Source organism: Python bivittatus, unplaced genomic scaffold (genome assembly GCF_059951505.1).
Source record: "Python bivittatus isolate LINGU-HERP-01145 unplaced genomic scaffold, Pbiv_v1 ctg000320_np1212, whole genome shotgun sequence".
NCBI classification, from domain to species: Eukaryota; Metazoa; Chordata; class Lepidosauria; order Squamata; family Pythonidae; genus Python; species Python bivittatus.
The window spans coordinates 14,532,541-14,552,228 of NW_028277052.1; the positions used below are offsets into that span (position 1 = coordinate 14,532,541).

The 19,688-nt window shown below is 41.5% G+C and overlaps 1 protein-coding gene across 1 annotated transcript; it reads right to left on the bottom strand.

The window, feature by feature from the left end:
• Positions 1-12,210: 12,210 nt before the first annotated feature.
• Positions 12,211-17,587, bottom strand: LOC103062933 (nodal homolog 2-A). Its single transcript, XM_088139166.1, has 3 exons — positions 17,299-17,587; positions 12,903-13,723; positions 12,211-12,363 (listed from the first exon to the last, which is right to left on the bottom strand). The coding sequence occupies exons 1-3, from the start codon at positions 17,585-17,587 to the stop codon at positions 12,211-12,213; spliced, it is 1,263 nt and encodes a 420-aa protein (XP_087995292.1).
• Between the last annotated feature and the right edge of the window lie 2,101 nt (positions 17,588-19,688).

Sequence of the window (19,688 nt, forward strand, 5' to 3'; positions counted from 1 at the left end):
GTGTCATTTCTTTGCACAAGCTTTCCAGTTGTCCGTGCCAGTTGTATGTTGCTGATAATGAGTGTTCTGCAATCTGCACTCTCCAGTAGTGTGGACTTTGACTCCCAGAATTCCCCAGCCAGCACAACCATTACTGAGAATTCTCGGAGTTGAATTCTAGAAACAGCCTAGGTTGGGGAAGGATGTCTTAGGGGATTGATGATTAACACAGTTATATTGCCAATGCTCCTGTGGAGAGTTGAGAGAGCCAGAGGAGATTTCATTATGTGAAAGGACAGTAGGGACAAATTCCATGCAGCGGGCTATACTTGTATGATCCACCGAACCACAACGAAGTCAACCACATTTTAAGCTAGCATGTTGTGATTCCTGCCCTCTGGTTAGCCTACAGCACAGCGGATCATGGGAACCCAAAAAAGGATTAAATACCTGATCAGTAAGATTTCGCAGCTGGCTATATCTTGCTAGCCTTGTCAACACAAGCTCAACTTGTGGGTCTCCTTATTGTAATTGTTTACAGAACTTCTGAGAGATGGCTGTTAACAACATGGGCCCCCTTCCAACCACCACTACCTTTTCTTGGTGGACATGTTCTTTTTCTTAGCTAAATTTGTCTTAGACCACTGGGGTCTGAAAGAAAAATAAATAGCATAGTCCCAGCCAATTGTTACATCAAAACCATGTACAACTATACCCAAGAGGCAGCAGCCTGGTTCGTCCAGCATATTAAGACACAATGCAATTGGTTTGGTTTGGTTTGGTTTGGTTTGGTTTGGTTTGGTTTGGTTTGGTTTGGTTTGGTTTGGTTTGGTTTGGTTTGGTTTGGTTTGGTTTGGTTTGGTTTGGTTTGGTTGGTTTGGTTTGGTTTGGTTTGGTTTGGTTTGGTTTGGTTTGGTTTGGTTTGGGCATCATGTGTTAGGCAGTCTAAGGGAAAATGGTTTGTTCAGTAAGTTGTAGTTATTATTATTAATTATTAAATTTATATGCTGCCCACCTCCCCCAAAGGGCGACTGTGGACAGCTCAATTAAAATCCAAAACAGTAAAATAATAAAAATATAAATATCCATATTAAAGTTAGCTGATAACAATTCTATATAAAAAGACTATACACAATTCAAGATGATGGGAGCAGTATCGATTATCCCACCAGCCAATCCCGACAATGTGAGCCTCCATCAGGCCTCCAGGCCATCACAGCATAGTTAAACTGTTAAACTATGGTTTAGCACAGTCTGTGACCCCAGTTACTATCTTTCAGCTCTACGTAATCCATGCTTGATCTCACTATACTAGGCAATAACGTTGAAATGGGGATTTTAATGCATTTGATGTAAGCAAATGGTCCTTGCGCATTCAAGTGAATGTTAGTAGAAGCCCCACTTGGCAAGCTTGGACTAAGGATGTTGAAGGCAGGGTTTCTTCGTGGGGCGATATTCCCTGCTTCCCTGGAATTTGGTCACTTGCTTTTCCACCAGCCATCATCTGCCTTGCCATAGCTGGCTCTACTGTTAGACAAGATGAGATGGCTGCCTCCAGTGGCAAATGCTTGGTGTGAACAGCAGCAAGATGCTAGAAAGCAGAACTGCCTGCTTTTCACGGGTTGCTTCCTGTGTCTTCAAAGCTAGCCTGCTGCTTTCAGCCACCATGGAGGTTCCTTCACTCATGTAGAAATGCTGTCCAACTTCCTATCGGTTCCTGGATGTAGATGTTGGTATGGACCATTTAATTTTTTGGCTTAGCCACCAAAACACCTGAAGCTGGTTTGATGTCATTTGGGCAAAAACCCAACAGGGTTCAAGATTTAGCTGTTGTCCTCCATCTGGCCTTATTGAAAGGTCTTGTTACTTCAAACTGCCAGAGATAGAAAGCTGCAGATCAAGGAAGATCTGTACTATCATCCCTTTCAATGTTGAATCCCTCAAGCATTCCTTCTTCCCACTCCTTTTGGAAGGAAGAGCCTGGAATTCATCATGTTTTGGGCCAGACAAAATTAAAGGAGAGAATGGGGCTTGTAAATGATCCAGCATTCAGAAGAGATGCATCAACACTTCTTTTTTTTTAAAAGAAACACCATAATACTTCCTTTTTCCTCCTGAGGAATTGAAAAAAACTTTAAAAATTCAGTGCAATGTGTTCAAATATATATTTGGATAAAACATCATCTTGATTTCATTCTGCATAAGATGTTTTGGGTGTAGTGGGCTCATGTACAGATTTCAAAGCTAGTGTTTTTTCATATTTTACAGATGTGAATATCTTTAAGTAATAACTGTTACACATTTTGCTTTTTGCATTCTATTTTCTTTTAACTTCACTGCTTATAATTTCATCCTGCCCAACATACTTATAAAAAAGTGAATATACACATCTCTTTCTATCTCTGCATCTCTCCTCTTAATTAACTCCTAATTATAAATTAATTTAACAGTGTTTCTGAGAAGTGTGATGAACTTTGAGGGTGGCTGAGAGGTGCAGTCTGGGTAATCTCATAAATGATCTTTGGCAAACATCCTCCAATATAAAATTCTTGGCTAAACTCCCTTTCTTTGTGTATTCTCTTGTTAAAACAATCCATGATGCCCTGACTTTCAGATGCCTGAGGGTTCAGATGGAAGACTTCTGGCATGTTAACACTTGAATATCTGCCAGACTGAAGACAAGAAGTCATTTACAAATGGGTGCCCTCTTGAGGTTAAATCTGCTCTTGTGCAAAATGCAAATTTTTATTAAGGCAGGATGCTAAAAGATACATCCATCAGCGAAGTTAACTTCTTTCTATTCATGCATGAGAAGCAAAATTTCTACTGGCTGAATTGGGAGTCTTTTTCTTGCCTTCCTTTATGTATTTCTATTTATTTGGGAAATGCATAAACTATCTATAACTGAGTTTCCAAGGAGAGAGTTGTTTATGGGTGCAACAAACTGAAAGGCTGAGTCAGAGATGGTACAAGCCTTATTGGTCCCTATAAAATGCAGTTCACTCACTGCTAAGTCTAAGAGGGATTGTTCAATTTTGGCTTAGTGCATTGAATAAAAAGTAGAGTAATAAACTGGTTATTAAGAACCATGTAAGCTAATGAACTAAAAATAGAGTATGTTAGAAAGATCTGACATTATTGTAACAGATCTCACTTGCACTGTTCTGATCTAAGACTGTATGAATCTACCTTCTGAGACAGATTCTTGGCCCACCTGGAATCCACCATCTCATCCAGTATCTGGAAGTACCCGTGACTGAACCAGGTGCCTTTGGGATATGAAACACTCTGCTGCTAAATATGGTTTCTTCTTGAGTAAGGATTCCAAACATCAATTTTAGTTGGGTTATAAGATAAGAAACTTTCTTCCCACCCCCTTTCTGGTATAAGCCGGACAAATGTGGAACTTCTAAATTGTTCTTGCTGGGCTATAAGGGTTAAAACAAAATTAGAAGCTGGAAGGTGAAATAAACGGTCATTGCCACAGCAGCCACTTGCCAAAAGATCAGGCAAACTATTTATAGATTCTGCTGTAGATAATACTTGCTTAATATTTGTAGTTCTGCATGCCCTGGATTTTGAATTTCAATCCCTTAGCCACTGTAACCTATTTTAACCATCTCTGCGTTGTAATCTCCTCTAGGCATGGTCAACCTTGCTGTGTTGGAAATAAGTTTTGCTCATTGCAAGCAAATAACATGTCCAGTGTTTTCTACTCTAGCAGTAATTGCTGATGTATCCCAAGTACCATAGAAAGTTCTTGGCCTGGCTTGAAGAAACCACAGCTTCATATAGATACCAGATGCTTCCAAAGCATCATATTATTATCTTGCCATATATCACTCATCCTTCTACTTTCAAACTCTGCATTTGCATGCCAAATTCGACCATGCTAAGAAGGTGGCAGCAAACATCAGCAACTCCTGCAGGGAGGAGTTGCAGTTGGTTTTTCCATACCAGATTCTACAATACATGCAATTGTATTTCTTTGGAATGATCATCTGCTGCCATAACGTCTACGGCTAGCAATATCTCTAAAATTTATTTAATAAAAAGAATCAAGAAAGATTTCTGACTTCTAGTTCTTATGGCTTGAAACAGCAGAATAATTTTAGCGGCTGCTGTTCTTTCTTGGTCTCCTACTTCTGTAGTATCTCACCTGATGAAGAATTCTGGGGACCTCAAGAGCTTACTTGAGTATCTAATCAAGATATTACTCAACTATGAATTTTAGATTAAAAAAAACTTATGGGTTTAATAATTGCAATAACAAGAAGAAAAAACATTATACACCTAGATTATATTGATGGAATGAAGAACATTTAATGTAAACAGGAGTTTAGTTCAGGTCTGCTAATTCAGAGAAAAAAATCTCAGATGTGTACCTGTGTGAGTGTGTATATTATGGGTATGTTAAAATCTTAATCAAGAGCTCTGGGATACCTTACCATTTGATTGTAGCAGACTTTTTGCTGGATTAAAATACTAATATTCAGCAATAAATGTATATAATATGGGTGCAGAAAGCAAGAAGAAAAAAGACAGTCGGATCATATAGCAAATCATTTTTTCCCTGAATTCCTGGCATAGTCTTATTTCATTAATTCTACCACCATATGTATATTTATCCAAGCATTGTAACAAACTGGATTCTTTAGATGCTTTAAAATCTTTCAGAAAAGTGGGGCTGCAATATATGAAAGAAACCACAGGGTAGAAAGTGCCTCAAGGGAGAAAAGATGCTGACTAGCATTTAATGGTATGCTCAGCCTTACAGACATTCCTTTCTCTACCAGTTGATGCAGATCTCTGTCCCGGTGCATCTGAAAACAGGAGTGTCTTCTAGCCCTACAGAGTTAGCAGCCTCTCCTTAGCATAGCCTTCTTTTGAGTCAGAATGAGTACGCTCATCTATATTCAGATGCAAAGATCAAATCAGCATTTCAAACATTTGCCCCAATGCTAAATACTCCATGCACCATGGAACAGTTTGCACCAAATCTAGCATGGCCTTTGCCCACGGCATACATTTAGCTTCCTTTTTATTTATTTGAAACATTTTCTGCAGTTAATTCAAGCGATCAAGGAGATAGAAGGATCCACTGTCTGGATTCAAGCTTTTTGTTAAACATAACGTGGTTGGCTTGGTTTTGGTTTAGGTCAATGCTGGCACAATGACAATACAGCACAGCCTATCATGGCTCAGGAACAGCAAGCAAACCCTGATTCAACGGGACGTGTGAACCCAGTCAACAAAATAGGCTGCCTTTTATCTCCGTGCAAAATGTGCTGATATCTTTTTGGTGAGAAAGGAATTCTGCCTGAAGACATAAAAGCACAAAGGAGCCATGTGTCCTAATATTTAAGCATCTCCCAAACGGAGCTTCATTGAGGGCCCGCTTATCCTCAGTAGCCTTTTTTCTCCATTGGACAGCTTTGAGTAACTTGTTTTGTGTTCACTTTGGTTCAGAAATGCACCTTCTGGCAAGACAAGTGATGAATGGCCAATCCACTAAAAATAAAAGAGAGAGTCACCTTCGAGTAGAACTTGACCCCTGCTGACTTCAGGTTATATCCATGTAGTTTTCTCGGCCACCATACGATGTGGCATGCTATTTCCTTCTTCCAGAATTTTTTTTTTTTTACCCCCATTCTGATCTAGCTTATAGCCCTGGGATTTTCCTGTGATCTGTCATCCAAGTATTAACCAGCTCTGACTCCTATCAGGGCTTTTTGATATTAGCCAGAGAGCTCAGTGATCCAGTCTTTAAGAAAGCTGTCAAGTCTTTCCAGGGTTCCAGCTCTTCAGAACACAGGTGGTGGAATGCTCCGCCATACAAAATACATTCCTAGCACAGCTTTCTTCATTTTGGAAGACTCCAGAAGTGTGGAAGAAGTTTAGGTTCTGCTTCAATCTTCCAATAAATGTATTTCAGGAGGATCCCCCATGAACTGATCAAGATTAAGAGCAGTGAGAATAGTTTAGTGTTGACTTCTTCTAAGCATCGGTGGTTTAAGTATGGGACCTTCATCATTCAAAGAATCAGCTTGAACCCCTGAATTATGGCCCTTCAAATCATATGGCTGACCCCCACTTGCTCAGAAAAAACATGTTTGTACCCAATGGAAGCCAACTGGGATTGGCCTGTGTCAACTAACACCACCGCCACCTTGGAGATAAAAGGAAACATATGGGTTCATCCAATCACTATGATCTATAGGTGTGGGCGTAGCTTCTTCCTAGGGCTGTGTGCTGGCAAGGTGGGTGGCATCACAGTCTTTCGTCTTTAAATCATTGTATCACATATGTCTTTGCCCTTGGTAGATGAAGCTTAATGTGGGGTGGGGAGGAGAAGGGCTAGGTTCACCCCTCTCTGAGAAATCATATGGGGTAACAGCTTCTGCAAATGAGCCTCTAGTCACTCCTTAATTGCTGTAGGGTCACAGCGTGTGAAACTTTGTCTGCATTTGAAGCCAGTGCTGTTCCTCCAGGCTTGGAGGCGAGCCTCAGGGGTGAGGACCAGACAAGCTTTGTTTATCCACAGAGGCAGATGTGGATTGGAAGGCAATGCTCTCCTCACTACTAAAACACACACACACACACACACACACACACACCCCTATGCTCACAAGATTGCCCCTTCCTGCCAAGTATTAATCAGCAGAAACCATGTCAAGAAATTCAGAGGGAGCTGCAAGGATGCACCATGCAATATTAATTATGTATTTTGTATGTGTGTGATAAATCCATACAGACTGTCAGTGCATTTGCACTGATGCATTTATTTATTTATTTGTACATTACCCATTGGCTATGTTCACACAACCCATTTAGTCTGGTTACTGAATTAACCCTAACCCAGGCTCATGTAATATATTGAACTATAATAAAATGGGGTGGGTCTGTACAACACAGTAAAAATCTAACCAAGCTTAAAACTAACCAAATTTAGCATGTTACATGATTCCAGCTGCTATGCTTTTACATGACTTGGTTAAATGTGATCCAGAGTTCCCTCAAACTTACCCCAAAGGCAGCAAGAGATAAAAGTTGACTTCACAAACTTTGGACTACAAGATAATTCATGAATACCAATGGACTACAATAGAAAATAAACCACATTGATTTGTAAGTTCCATCCTCTGGTCTATAGCTAGGAAATTCCATCTTGGGTCGAAGCAACTCATCATTAGGACTCAATTGGTTTTCCCTGTCTAGATGCAAAAAGACAGATTGATTTGGGCCCAGATCACTCTGTTCCATCCTCATTGGTCAATGGTCCAGTTGTCCAGAAGTTTCGAGGACTGTCCCTTTCCTCCATCCTCTGAATGTCTCTATATTAGGTAATAGAATGAACTAGCTACCCTACAATTCCCACATGCTTTAAGGGGGTTGTTAGAGTAACCTGTTTGTCACATGGTATGGTTGTACTTCCTGCTCCCATGTGGCCAAATTAATAATAGCCATTAGCCAAATCGGAACCATCCTGGCAAACAAACGTTGCAGATTAGGCAAAATCTTGGTCTAAAAGCCAAATTGGAAGCTCTAAAGCAATCTTCCACATTTCCTGCTCGAACTGTCTCACCCTATTTAACAAGGAGAATAACCAAAGAATCAAGGACTACTTGATCAGCACTCACCCTGCTTTTTGGATAAGGGATCTTCAACAGGCGCATCAATATGTTCCTCCTGAAAAGATTGTGAGAACACAAAATTAGCTCCCTATGAGTGTCAGAGAAATGCCATTCCCATGTATGCGTAACATTTACCACAAGACATTCTTACAAACATGAAACCAAGGCAGCCCTTCCTCCAACAAAGCTGTGGATGAAAGCCTTTTCAGTCAGAACGCCGGTCTAATCAATATTTTTCTATTCGAATGCATGGAAGGGATTGTAGATTCCTCCCACTCACCATTGCTTCCACCCTCAGCACCTGCATTTTCATTGACACATGCCCAAATATGTCTCAGCACTAAGACACAGGTCACTAGATTTTTCCATCTCCCTAGATTTGGCTAAATATCAACCCAACCAAGTCAGAACAAAAGGTAGAGATGCTAAGGGCTTGTAAGAAAACGACCCCTGGCTTAGAGAAAGCAGCTAGAGATGTCTTCCTCTTTCATAATGCTAGAATTCAGGAGAGGTGCTGAAATGAACCTGCTAGCACAGGTACGGTCTCCTCTAGCCTGGCTGCACTGCAATTCCCTCCCTGCCTTCCCCACCCACCCCCCAGCCAACATGCCCAATGAGAGTAATTCTTCAGTATATTAGGGGGCATCAGGTGGAGGAGGCAAATGTAACACATTCACATGTGAACACTTTTAGTGAGACTGTTTCTGTGGGCTCATACCTCTGTAATGCTACAGCCCTACTTCGCCCTACTTCTTCTCTCATCCTTCCCTATGTATTTCCCATGAATGAGAAATGTACAGTGATGTATGCCTTAGTGAACATACGGATGCTATCTGTACCTAGACCGAACAAATCCACCCAGTTAAGAACAGTGGCCAATCCACTGGATGTGCAAAGTGATACTTTTTCAGCTCTGTTCAAGAAGCTCGACACTAGGTTTTCCCCCAGATCTATGCCAAAGTTTCGTACCATCTTTGCTCCAGAAACTCTGGGCTTTACACTTCCATCTGTAAATGGGCACTTAGTTAATGCAAAGCTTTTCTTTTTTTCTTTTTTTCAGACGGGGAACAAATTCCAGACACTGTATGACAAAAATGCAGAGAAGACTCATAGTTTCAGTGCAAGGAAAGTGCTGCAGGAAGCTGGTGCTTGGTTTTTGTGGCCAATCATAAGGATGTGAAGTGACCTTTCATTTACCTTGCTTCTTGTCAGGACAATTAGCAGTTTAGGAGCATGAATGATCTTTTTCCTCCTCATAATGCAGATTTGATCCCAGTGTCTGAATTGCCACCTCTCGTGATGATAAGAAGACTTCCCTGGGATGGGGTGGGGGGTTGGTTACACAAACATCCATTACACAAAAGATCCCAGACTTGTGATCAAAGGCCATGACCCAAAGGGAAGGGAAATATATTCTTCATCTTTCAAAGGAGGGTTTGGGGTGGACAGCTGCTGACCATGCCTGTTGATAAAAGAGTATAAGATCCAGAGGTCCTGTTTGTCTAGAATGAATTTTTACCTTTTGTTATACAGTATGTCCCTGGTAAAAAAAATCACTGTCCTTGTTTTTTTCTTTCTAATTTGGAGGGCAGGCAGTATTTGTTAAAAGTTGATTGAGATGTTGCTAGAGTTGTCATTGTAGAAAGTTCTGATGTAGTTTCTAAACAGGGAGGTGGATGTGAGACACCACGCAGTGCAAGCTCTACCATATTGGATCCTGTACATATGTCTATTCTGAACAGAGGGAACATATTCCTACCCTATGGTTTGTTTGTTAATTCTTATCCTACCTTTCCAGCAGAAGTTAATGAGAGTATACACAGTGCCCTCTCTTCTAGTTTCAACCCTACAACATTAACTGCATGGTCTGTTGGTCTGAGAATATTCTCTGATATACTTCTGGTGCTACAAATGTGTCCATCCACCCCTTCACTGTTCTGTGAACATTCAATTGGGAATTGCAAGAAAATGACTTCTAAAATCCACAGGTGGGTAATATCTTTATTAAGATCAAGCAAAATAGCACTAAGGAATGTGCAAGCTTATGAGTTCTCTAGATTCCTTTTTCCAGCAAGACGTTACAGAAGATGGTCAAGGGTTGATTAAGCTTTATTTCATTGTTGGAGAACATAATGCGGCAGACCACCACCATTTTATCCACTTTGAAAAACTGGGGGGGTGGGGGCTTGAAAATAAGCACTCCCCAGTCCTAACCCAAAACAATGCAGGGGTGAGGAACTTCTTACCCTCAATAGATATGTAAACTACGAATCCATGTGTCTACTGTACTACCATTGCTGGCTGGGGCTGCTAGAAGATGTAGTTCAGAAGTATTGGGGGGAGCATGACAGCCTCCCCATCTCTAATTATTGGTCTGATTAGCAAAACACAGCTAACTGTGGCATTGTTTTGAGGGTTCAGGCAGTTGCCTGTTTTCAGGATCCTCCATTCATTGTCTATTCCATATGTTTCTTTTTCCAACCAAAAATCAATATTCTGTAATTACCGAACACTCTTACTCCTGGTTGGGATGCATCTGGGGAGGAGAGGAATATGTTTGTGTGTATGTGTGTTACTCTTTTAAAAAAACAGGAAAAAGAATGTGAAATAATTGTTGGAAAGATGGTAGGGAAATAACGGGTAGGAGAAAGGGATGGAATGAAATATTCTACAGGAGGGCACTGAAGGCTGGCTGGTGGACAGGAACAGGAGATCTTCAAAATGCAGCATCTGTTTGCTTCAAAATATTTATAAACCCCAGTTTTTATTAGATTGTATCTGTCTCTACTACTCCCTTTTTAAAAAATTATTGAATATAGATGTAAAATTCCTGCATTTTCCCTTTATATTCTATAGCCATGTAGTAAACGTATTCCCAAATTTTCCTTTTCTCACCTTTTCCTGTTTTTTTTTCCTTCCTTCCACATTTTATAATTCTTGGACTCATCTTTTTATTTATTTATTTAAAATGTTGAGATCCATTTCTTTGCCAGTTTCTTAAAATACATAGTGATGTTCACATACCCATTCATGATGGGGTATATAAAGTCCTTATCAAAACACAGCAGCCAGCTTTTATTTTTCTACATTGTATTTATTTTAGAGCAATGATGACAACAGTATAATCCCTGATGTTTTGTTACTACAGATTCTGTTATCAGCACCAATGATGACTTAAATTACTTAAATACAGCTCATTCAACAATCCTGTCCACGTACATATGGTTGACCTAGGACATCCTTAGTTGTCTCTAGCTATCAGGAAACTCCCTCTCAAAGCAAGTAGAGTTCTTAACGTGTCCCTTGAAGTTTAGAAGGTTGAAATAAATATATGAGCTCATATGAATGCTGTACCAATATCTGCCTTGCATTTCTCAAAAGATGTTTTCCATCACTCAGAATGACTGAGAATTTCTTCTGGATTTCTCTTGATCACGTTGTTCGGTTGGTTTGATTGTGGGAGAGGTCAGAGGATGGTACTGCCAGTATCCTCATTCTCCATGACATATCCCTCCATTAACCTGTACCCTCCCTAGCTACACATGCTTCCCAAATGATAAAAGCCCCATGTGAATGCTGAGGGCTTTCCTTGCAGTTTAATTGAAGCACGGCAGGCTAAAGATTTCTAGAGAGATTATCATAAAATAAAAAACAGTACCTTCACCCAAGCCCCAAAGCAACCCTGTAACTAAACAAGTGCAAGAACACTATGTTATATCTCCAAGAATGTTGTGGAATTTTCCTTTAAGGGAAATTTCAAAAGCATATTCTCCTTCCTCAATTTAAAAGAGCACAGGGGCAAAACATTCAGGGACATTTATCTTTCCATTCGCTGACTCAAGCCATCCTCCTGAAAGGGTCACTTGCCTAAGCTCATTCTACGTTCTGCTCGATCAGATGCATGGTTCATCAGATCCAGCATACCATGTTATACAACAGCCCATCAGATGTTTTTTAAAGCCCCCAAACAGAGCATAAAGCAATAAACCTCTTCCACGCTTATTCCCCAGCAAGTGATGTTCAGAAAGATATCAATACGATGTCATCACAGCTTAGGAGTCTTTCACTAAAAAAAAAAAAATCCCATATTTATGATCCAACCTGGTGAGATGTAGAACAAATCCTATACTGGGGGGAAGAGGGGGGGGAGTCACAGTTTCATCGTGTGGCAGAAGTTTCAGGTACCAGGAAGATCCTAGAATGTTTCCACTAAAGTAGACTCTTACTGTGCTGACAGTGTCTTATGCATTTGCATTGACCATCCTTATTTAATTTGAGCAGGTTTTGAATCTAGTTTTCCCGTAAAAAAGAAAATGTTGGTGGAACTCTCCTTTGGGGTGAGGGTTGAATTTACCTTACTCATATGTACTTCATATAGCAGCCGAGGCAAGCTACCCGTCCCATGTACCTACTTCAGCCCCTGTTCTGCTAAGGATCTTTAGAAGAACAGCTTGATCTCCGTGTGCTGAGGAATATGTTTCTTGCCTTTCACCAGCAAAAATTCTCTGGTCCTCTGCTATAAAGGGAGAAGGCAGTTTATGTTAGGTAGTTACTTGCAGGAGACTCCCATTAGTCAGCCAGCAGTGGTCCATAAGCATCAGTTGCAGCCACATTCTTCAATTATCATGTCCTCGTGGTGACGGACCCTTATTCTTCCTTTCTCATAATACAGCATGGACAATGGGCTTAACCTGATTGGAGCACAGGATGGGCAAGGTACCCGGTTGGGTTGGTATACCTTCAGCAAGCTCTGTGAAACAGAAAAGGAAATCATGAGCATCATCTGCAAGTGCAGACCTAGAGAGGTCAAGAAGATTTGCTCTTATGAACTGGCAGCTCCTGATTAGTCATTCAGAACTACCAAGCCCCTGGCTGGACTCTGGTTCAAGTGCGGAATCACCAACACATTCAGAAGGACCAGCCATCAAAAGTGGGGTCACGTGTTTTACTTTTAGACAGATATGCCAATCAAACCAACAATTGCATTTTTTCCCAATGTGAGCAATGGGAAAGCACCCTCTATTTCTTCAGTGAGGGGTTTTGCCTTGATGAAAGCTTGAACAAAGCACCCTTAAAATCTGCTTCACAAGCAACATGGCCCCCTGATTTCTAAGAGTGAAGTGGAACTTCTAAATGGGAAATCTATATCATAAATAAGCATGTGCATACTTTTAGACATAGGCCACTCTACTATTGCTTCTTAAAAACCTTGCTTTTCCAGTTCCTCTGCAAAGGACTGGAAAATATCACTCTGCCAAGCCCCATGGTCTCTCACACACTCCTTCATACCTGAACATAGGCATGGTTTGTTGGCTTGAAGGTCTCATCTACAGGTGATGGACAATCTCCTTCACATCGATATGCATTATACTTCTTGGGATGCACAATCCAGCTTCCAAAGCCAGTCTTATCGAAGTCCACCATCATATCAACCCTTTTGCATAAAGATCTGCCTTCTTCCCCCAAACTGGAGGTTTGGAGAGCGCTCACTTTAATCCTTTGCTTCTGTTTCCTGTTCCGTCGATGTCGACGGCCTCCGGCCTCTTTGGAAGTGTTGTAAAACATAACGTGCTTGGACATCTCTACAGTCCTAATGAGACTTGAGCCCTGAGAAGGCTCCAGAGGTTCCTTATCTTTGGAGAAGACCACCAAGAGTGCTTTATCAGGCCCATTGTGGCTCGAAAGCTGTTGGCCCTCTCTAGAATTATTGTGGACACACTTATCCTGGAAAGTACCAGCTGCTGGGTTACTATTGTCCTCAGATATATTCCTCTCCTCCCAGTCTTGCTGGGGGACTTCTGGAATCTTAGTGCCAGATGGCACCCCTTGGTGGAGCCAAAAATGTAACAAGCTAGTGATGTTGAAGACTTTCCAGGATGAATGGCTGAGGGAGAGGCTACTCACAAAAGAACCAAGGAACAGCCTCTCTGTGCAAGTCTGATTCCCATTACATGTGTGGTTGTGACTGTGATAAATGTGCACAGTGATATTTCTAGATTGAGAGAAGGTCAGTAGATGAACCCGGAGTTGTGCCAGTCTGATATCATAGCTGCTGGAGATGGAGGTCATGTCAAAGGAAAAGTCCCACTGGTCCCCAAAATGGAATGAAGCTGGAAGAACAGCAGAAGGATAGTAATTACAAAACAAAGCACATGCCTTGAAACGTTAGCATAGATTTCAAAACTACTCCAAAAAATATCATGTAAGAAGACATTTCATAGGAAAATAAAACAAAATCTATGAAGGAAAATGTGGTGTCGGAAGAATCTTCAGCTATGTTCAGAGTTGTAATTAGGACACTATTGTATTTTGTTCACATGATCATAATCAACTTGGGAAGCTAATTTTTCTGACTTTGCATTCAAAGATGATTGTATACAGTGCAGTTTGGTAAGACCCATAAATTCACTGATCCATTCACATTACTTTCCCTAAAAGTTTTCAGTTCTTAAAATAAGTTACAAATTAGTGTTCAATAGAAAGTACATACATGTTCCACTATGTACAATCATCTGACAAAATTGTGGGTGGGATGTATCCCTATAGAGAATGATTAATGTTCAATTTGCCAGTGCATATCAGTTATAATGTAAAGGTAGGGAATCATTGAATTATTCCACACAATTAGTAACCTAGAACAAGTTCAAAAGTTAGGGCTAGTTCTAACTGAATTAATTATGGAGTTTAAGCTTAAGCACTATTACACATGCAGTCAAAATAGTATCACCCATGCAAGAGAGAATTGTCAACAGGCTTTGATTTGCAGAAATAATTTTAAAATTTCTTGGAAAAATAATCCACAGTTGTGGTGGGGTGGGGAGATAAATAACAAAAATAGTCCAATGAGGCTTAAATATCTTCATTATTCACAGAATGCCTGGCTGATTGTTCTAGGAATGGGGATTTTAAAATCTATTTATTTATTTGTACACTGCCTGACTCCCAATGACTCTGGGCAGTTAAGTTCAATTCTTGACACTTCTACTTGCAAGAATAAGATCAGAACAGACAATGTTGGGCTGAACAAATAAAGCATCTCCCTTTATCCTTACAGTTGGAAAATTGAAAGGGACTTCTAGTTAATTAGCTAGCTCATTTCAATGTTTGTTCTTCGCAGATCCAAAAAGTTTTTAAAAAGCGTTCACGTCCATATGAACTAGCTTTATGTCCTCCAGATATTCTCATCACTTGATGTTCATCACTGAGGCCCAAGATCTACAGGGTGAGTATGTTAAACTGAATACCTTTTGAATGTAGGTTCACACAGTCACACTAAACCATGGTTCCAACCTTGTTGACTGTGTGAACCTAGTCAGTTACAGTTCATTTATAAATCATGCTTAAGCAAAGCCTTAGAATCCCCCATGTCTAAGTTTAGGCACTAAGATTAAATAGATTCCTGTAGGAACTGAGTGGAATGCTTCTCTGCCACATCCTGCTTCTTAGATAAACTACAGTCAGGTTTTGAGAAAGATCAGAGAACGTTAATCATGCTTTTGTCTCACTGAAGAGAATGAGACTTAAATACTAAGGCAAGCATATGAATTCCATGAACATCAAGAGCAATCAAGACACTTAGTGTGCATTCTCACTTATTTAGGAATATAAGACTGATTGCACACAACAATGCATTCTTAATTTGCTAATTAGCTCTTTGGGCTGGCTTCTAAGAGAATGAGCTGCAAATTATGCCTCTCCACTCTCTCCTAGATTGGGAAGTTGCCTTGGCAGCCAAGCCATTATCTTTCAACTCCAGTCTCTGCAGGCAGCCAGTCTGGTGTAGTGGTTAAGGCATCAGGCTAGAAACCGGGAGACCCCGCCTGAGGCACAAAGCCAGCTGGGTGAATTTGGGCCAGCCCCTCTCTCTCAGCCCCGGGAAGGAGGCCATGGCAAGCCACTTCTGAAATCTTGCCAAGAAAACTGCAGGGACTTATTTCCAGGCAGTAGCCAGAAGTCAAAACTGATTCAAAGGCATGTGCGCCTGTGCACACGCACCCCCCGGTCCCCAGTCTCTGCCCCTCCAAATTGGCAATATGGGGAGAACAGCAATAGCCTATTTACGGGGTTGTAACAAGGAGCATAACAAGAAAAGGCAAGAATTTGTGTTTAAAAATGCCCTGTGAATTATTCTCCTTGCATTTCACAGATACAGACATTAGCAGCCTGTATTTAAGGCGTAGAGGAGCCTTATATAATATATATAATTATAATATATATATAAACCTTATGTAGCAGCTCCATACACCTCTGCAAACTGCTGCTCAGACCTCAATGTCTTCTAGCTCATTCTTAATTAGTTAACCTGCATTCATTAACCAATGGATTAATTGAGTTGTGGATGTTCAAAGACCCAGATCTCACTGAATCCCAATGAAATCTGGAGTCCACATCCGGGGTTGCTTTGATAATCCCTTCCCACTCCTTATAACACCCTTGGGAAGATGTAATCACTTATTAGGGGTTTTTAACAGTGGGGCCTTTCACTTTTGGAAGTCTTACCAAAAGACTCTAGGGTAGGGCAGGGGTAGAGGGAGAGCTGGCTGTTACACAGCATCATATCTGGATAGCTATCAGAGAGAAAGTTAGAAGCACAGGTCTGTGTGTGTGTGTGTTGAGAAGTCCCTGGATTAACTGGATTACATCCAGTCAAAAAGATGAGGTAGCTGGGCGTGGGATGGGAGTTGGTTAATACATCTTGAGAGTCCCCAGCTGGAGAACATCACTAAGGTAATTGTCATCCAGTCACTGCAAGTGATAGCCCTCCCATTAATTAATTAATTAATTAATTGTCATGAGACCCAATAAGTTGCAAGCAACAGAATCTCCTTCTCCTTTCTTGGGCCAGTGAATTCCACTAACCCATTCCACCACATTCTGAGTGGCACAGGGCTGTGAATATATCCCTGTGAGTTTCCATATGAGGCTATGCACGTGGAGCGCACGTTCATGCTATTCATCTGGGCTTCCACAATATACTAGGTTAAGCTAAAATAGGTTCCATAATCAATGGCCTAGAAATACCCAACCATTGTAGGGTGAACCAACCTATCCTGTTTTCTGAACCCAAGGTTAGGCATATTGTGTGAGTCCTGAAGAATATACACGTGAGAAGGACCCTGTCTGTGGAATGTGGGAACCCAGGCACGTTTCTGAAATGGGCTTGCCCGTGCGATCTGAGAGGTGGGGGCTTCAACTGCAAGCCTTTGAAGGAACCAGCCCACCTGCCAGCGAGTTAGGGTCCCCTCCCCCAGGCTTATACTGGACCCCCTTGGCTTTGGGCAACTTGTACCTGCATCCTTCCAGGACGTCTTTCATGAACCACCTGCATTTATTGGCTCCCCCCCCAATAAACAAAAGAGCAGCATTTGTCCCTTTGGTACCCCATTCCCACCCGTGTGTGTCTGCAGGATGTCAAAAGAGCGAAGGATGTGGATTCGGCCTGTGGGGAGGGTCCTCCTTTGCAGACGGCTGTGGGGGTGGGGTGGGGGCCTGCAATCCACAAAGTGGAAGAGGGGACAGGGGTCTGGAACATCGCAGCTACCCCTATCCCACGGGAAGGCCTTTCCAAATACAAACCCAGCCCAGTCCTGGCATACCTCCTATATTATTATTATTATTATTATTATTATTATTATTATTATTATTATTATTATTATTATTATTTCAAGTCCACCGCGGAACTTACCTCTGGCCACCAGGCTGAGGATGGAGTCGGATTCTTGCAAGGCGGAAGCTTCGGCGGTGGGCTGGCCCAGGTGGCTGCCGGCCAGCAGCGAGCGATAGAGGTGCAGCATATACACCGGGTACCTGAGCGCGGCTCTGGAGTGCCTGAGGCGGGCGGGGGCTGCGGCGGGGGGCTCCTCGGCTCGCTGCGGGAAGAAGCCAGTAACGGCAGGCTGGGAGCTGGCAGACAGGACGAGGAGCGCCAAAGTCCAACAGGCGCGCTTCAAGGGTGATGAGACTCCGGAAGGCATTTCGGGAGCGGGTTTGGCAGTGGAAGAAGATTCGTCCTTCTCTCTTTCTTTCTCTCCTAAACGAAGATTTCCTTTCCTTTCCTTTCCTTTCCTTTCCTTTCCTTTCCTTTCCTTTCCTTTCCTTTCCTTTCCTTTCCTTTCCTTTCCTTTCCTTTCCTTTCCTTTCCTTTCCTTTCCTTTCCTTTCCTTTCCTTTCCCTCTGCAAAACTTCTCTCTCTCTCTCTCTCTCTCTCTCCTTCCCTCCTTCCCTCCTTCCTTCTCAAGAGAAACTCCGAGCAAGTCCTCCTTCTTCTCCTTCTCCCTCCAGCCTTTCTTGTCTCGATAGTCCTCCGAAGCGTGGCAGTTTTTATACCTGGGCTGCCTAATCTTGCGAGCCTTTGATGTCAACAAGCTGTCAAAATTTCGACGTCCTCCACACGGTCCCTATTCTCATGCAACTCCCCACCCTGCGCTGCGCCCCCCATCCCACCCCGAGGAAGGGGTGGCGAGAACCAGCAATTAATTATCCTTCGGCTTCCCATACATCACCCCCAAGCGGGATGCGAGCAACGTGAATCTTTCACAGATGCTTGAAAAGAGCCAGATCTCCGATGGGTGCCCTTCTGCCGCCCCTCCTCCTCCACCTCATTCTGATTATCGGGTGGATCCTTTCGGTTTTGATCCCTGATTGCGAGAATCGGAAAACTCAGATTTGAGTGGTAATTGAAGCAGCTTAGTTCGTTCTGATCTTTTTAATCTCAGGGGAGAGGAGAGCTGATGTGATAAAAGCCCTGCCCGGGGCGGGGGGGGGGGCTTTATTCATTTTATTTCATTAATTTTTATTCCAAGCCTATCTAGCTTTACATGCACTCTTAGTATGCATATGTGTGTGTGCGTGTGTGCGTGTGTATTCATTTCAGGGTGGGTTCCAAACTTAAAAGTCTAACCTTAACATATTTCTTTCTAAAGGAGTCAGTGTGTTCCCCTTTTGTAGTAAAAGCAACAAAGAGTTTTCTGGTATTTTAGGGATTAACCTATTTATTATCTCAAATGCTTTCTGAATCACAGTCCCTTTCATCAGATGAAAGTGATGATGAGCTCCTAAAGTTAATCAAGACTGTTTCTTTCTCTCACCTCTAGAGAAGGTGACTGGACACTTCTGCTTTCAAAGGCTCATTCTAATTTATTGCAACACCAAAGAGTAATTTAAAAACCAAAAATGATAAAAGTATCTTGTCTTTTATGTTTATGCTTTTGTGATGTGGAGCCACAGAAATGGACTCTTGTGCAGATGAATGTTGCTGATTAAATGGCTGATCTTTGAAGTACTGGAAGAATCATTTTGCTGTATTAAACCTGGAAAATGCTACCATTTAAAAGAAAATATATATATTTTTTTCTAATGTCAGTGTTGTGGAATTCCCAGTCAGCACTCAATTGTTTGAGACCAAGTTGCGTGAACCATGGTGAGAAAATCTAATCACTGAATGCATATCTGAGACTGTTTATTTGTTGATTTATTTACTTGTATTTATTTCATTGCTTTATATCTTGCTTTCAGTCTGGAGCTTCTCCTATTTTTCCCTACAAAACTACCTGTGTGGTGTGATTGGCTAAAATGACCCTGTGAGTTTCTGTAGCTGAAGGTGGACTAGAACCTGGGTTTCCCTAACCCTTGTCCAAGATCACACTGGCTCTTATTTCTGCCTTCATGGACTTTGCTGAACAAAACAAAGTAAACAGATTTAAAGACCAGTTCATGCTAAAAAGAGTTGCTGATCTGATGCCCTATAACTGGGCAACTGTGCTCTGTGCACAGATTTGTCCATTTTTCTTTTCCTAAAAGTGTAAGAGCCTCTATTTTCCAATAATTTATGTATAGGGTTTGTTTTTATAGTCTGATTTTAATTGATTAATTAATTTTAATTGTTTATATGGTATTATTTTAATTGTTCATGGGTTCTTGGTTTTAATTGTGAGCCACCCAGAGTCACCTGTTGGGGGAGATGGGCGGCATACAAATTAGATAGATAGATAGATAGATAGATAGATAGATAGATAGATAGATAGATAGATAGATAGATAGATGATAGCCTTGCATTTCAGTTTTGCTTTAAAATAG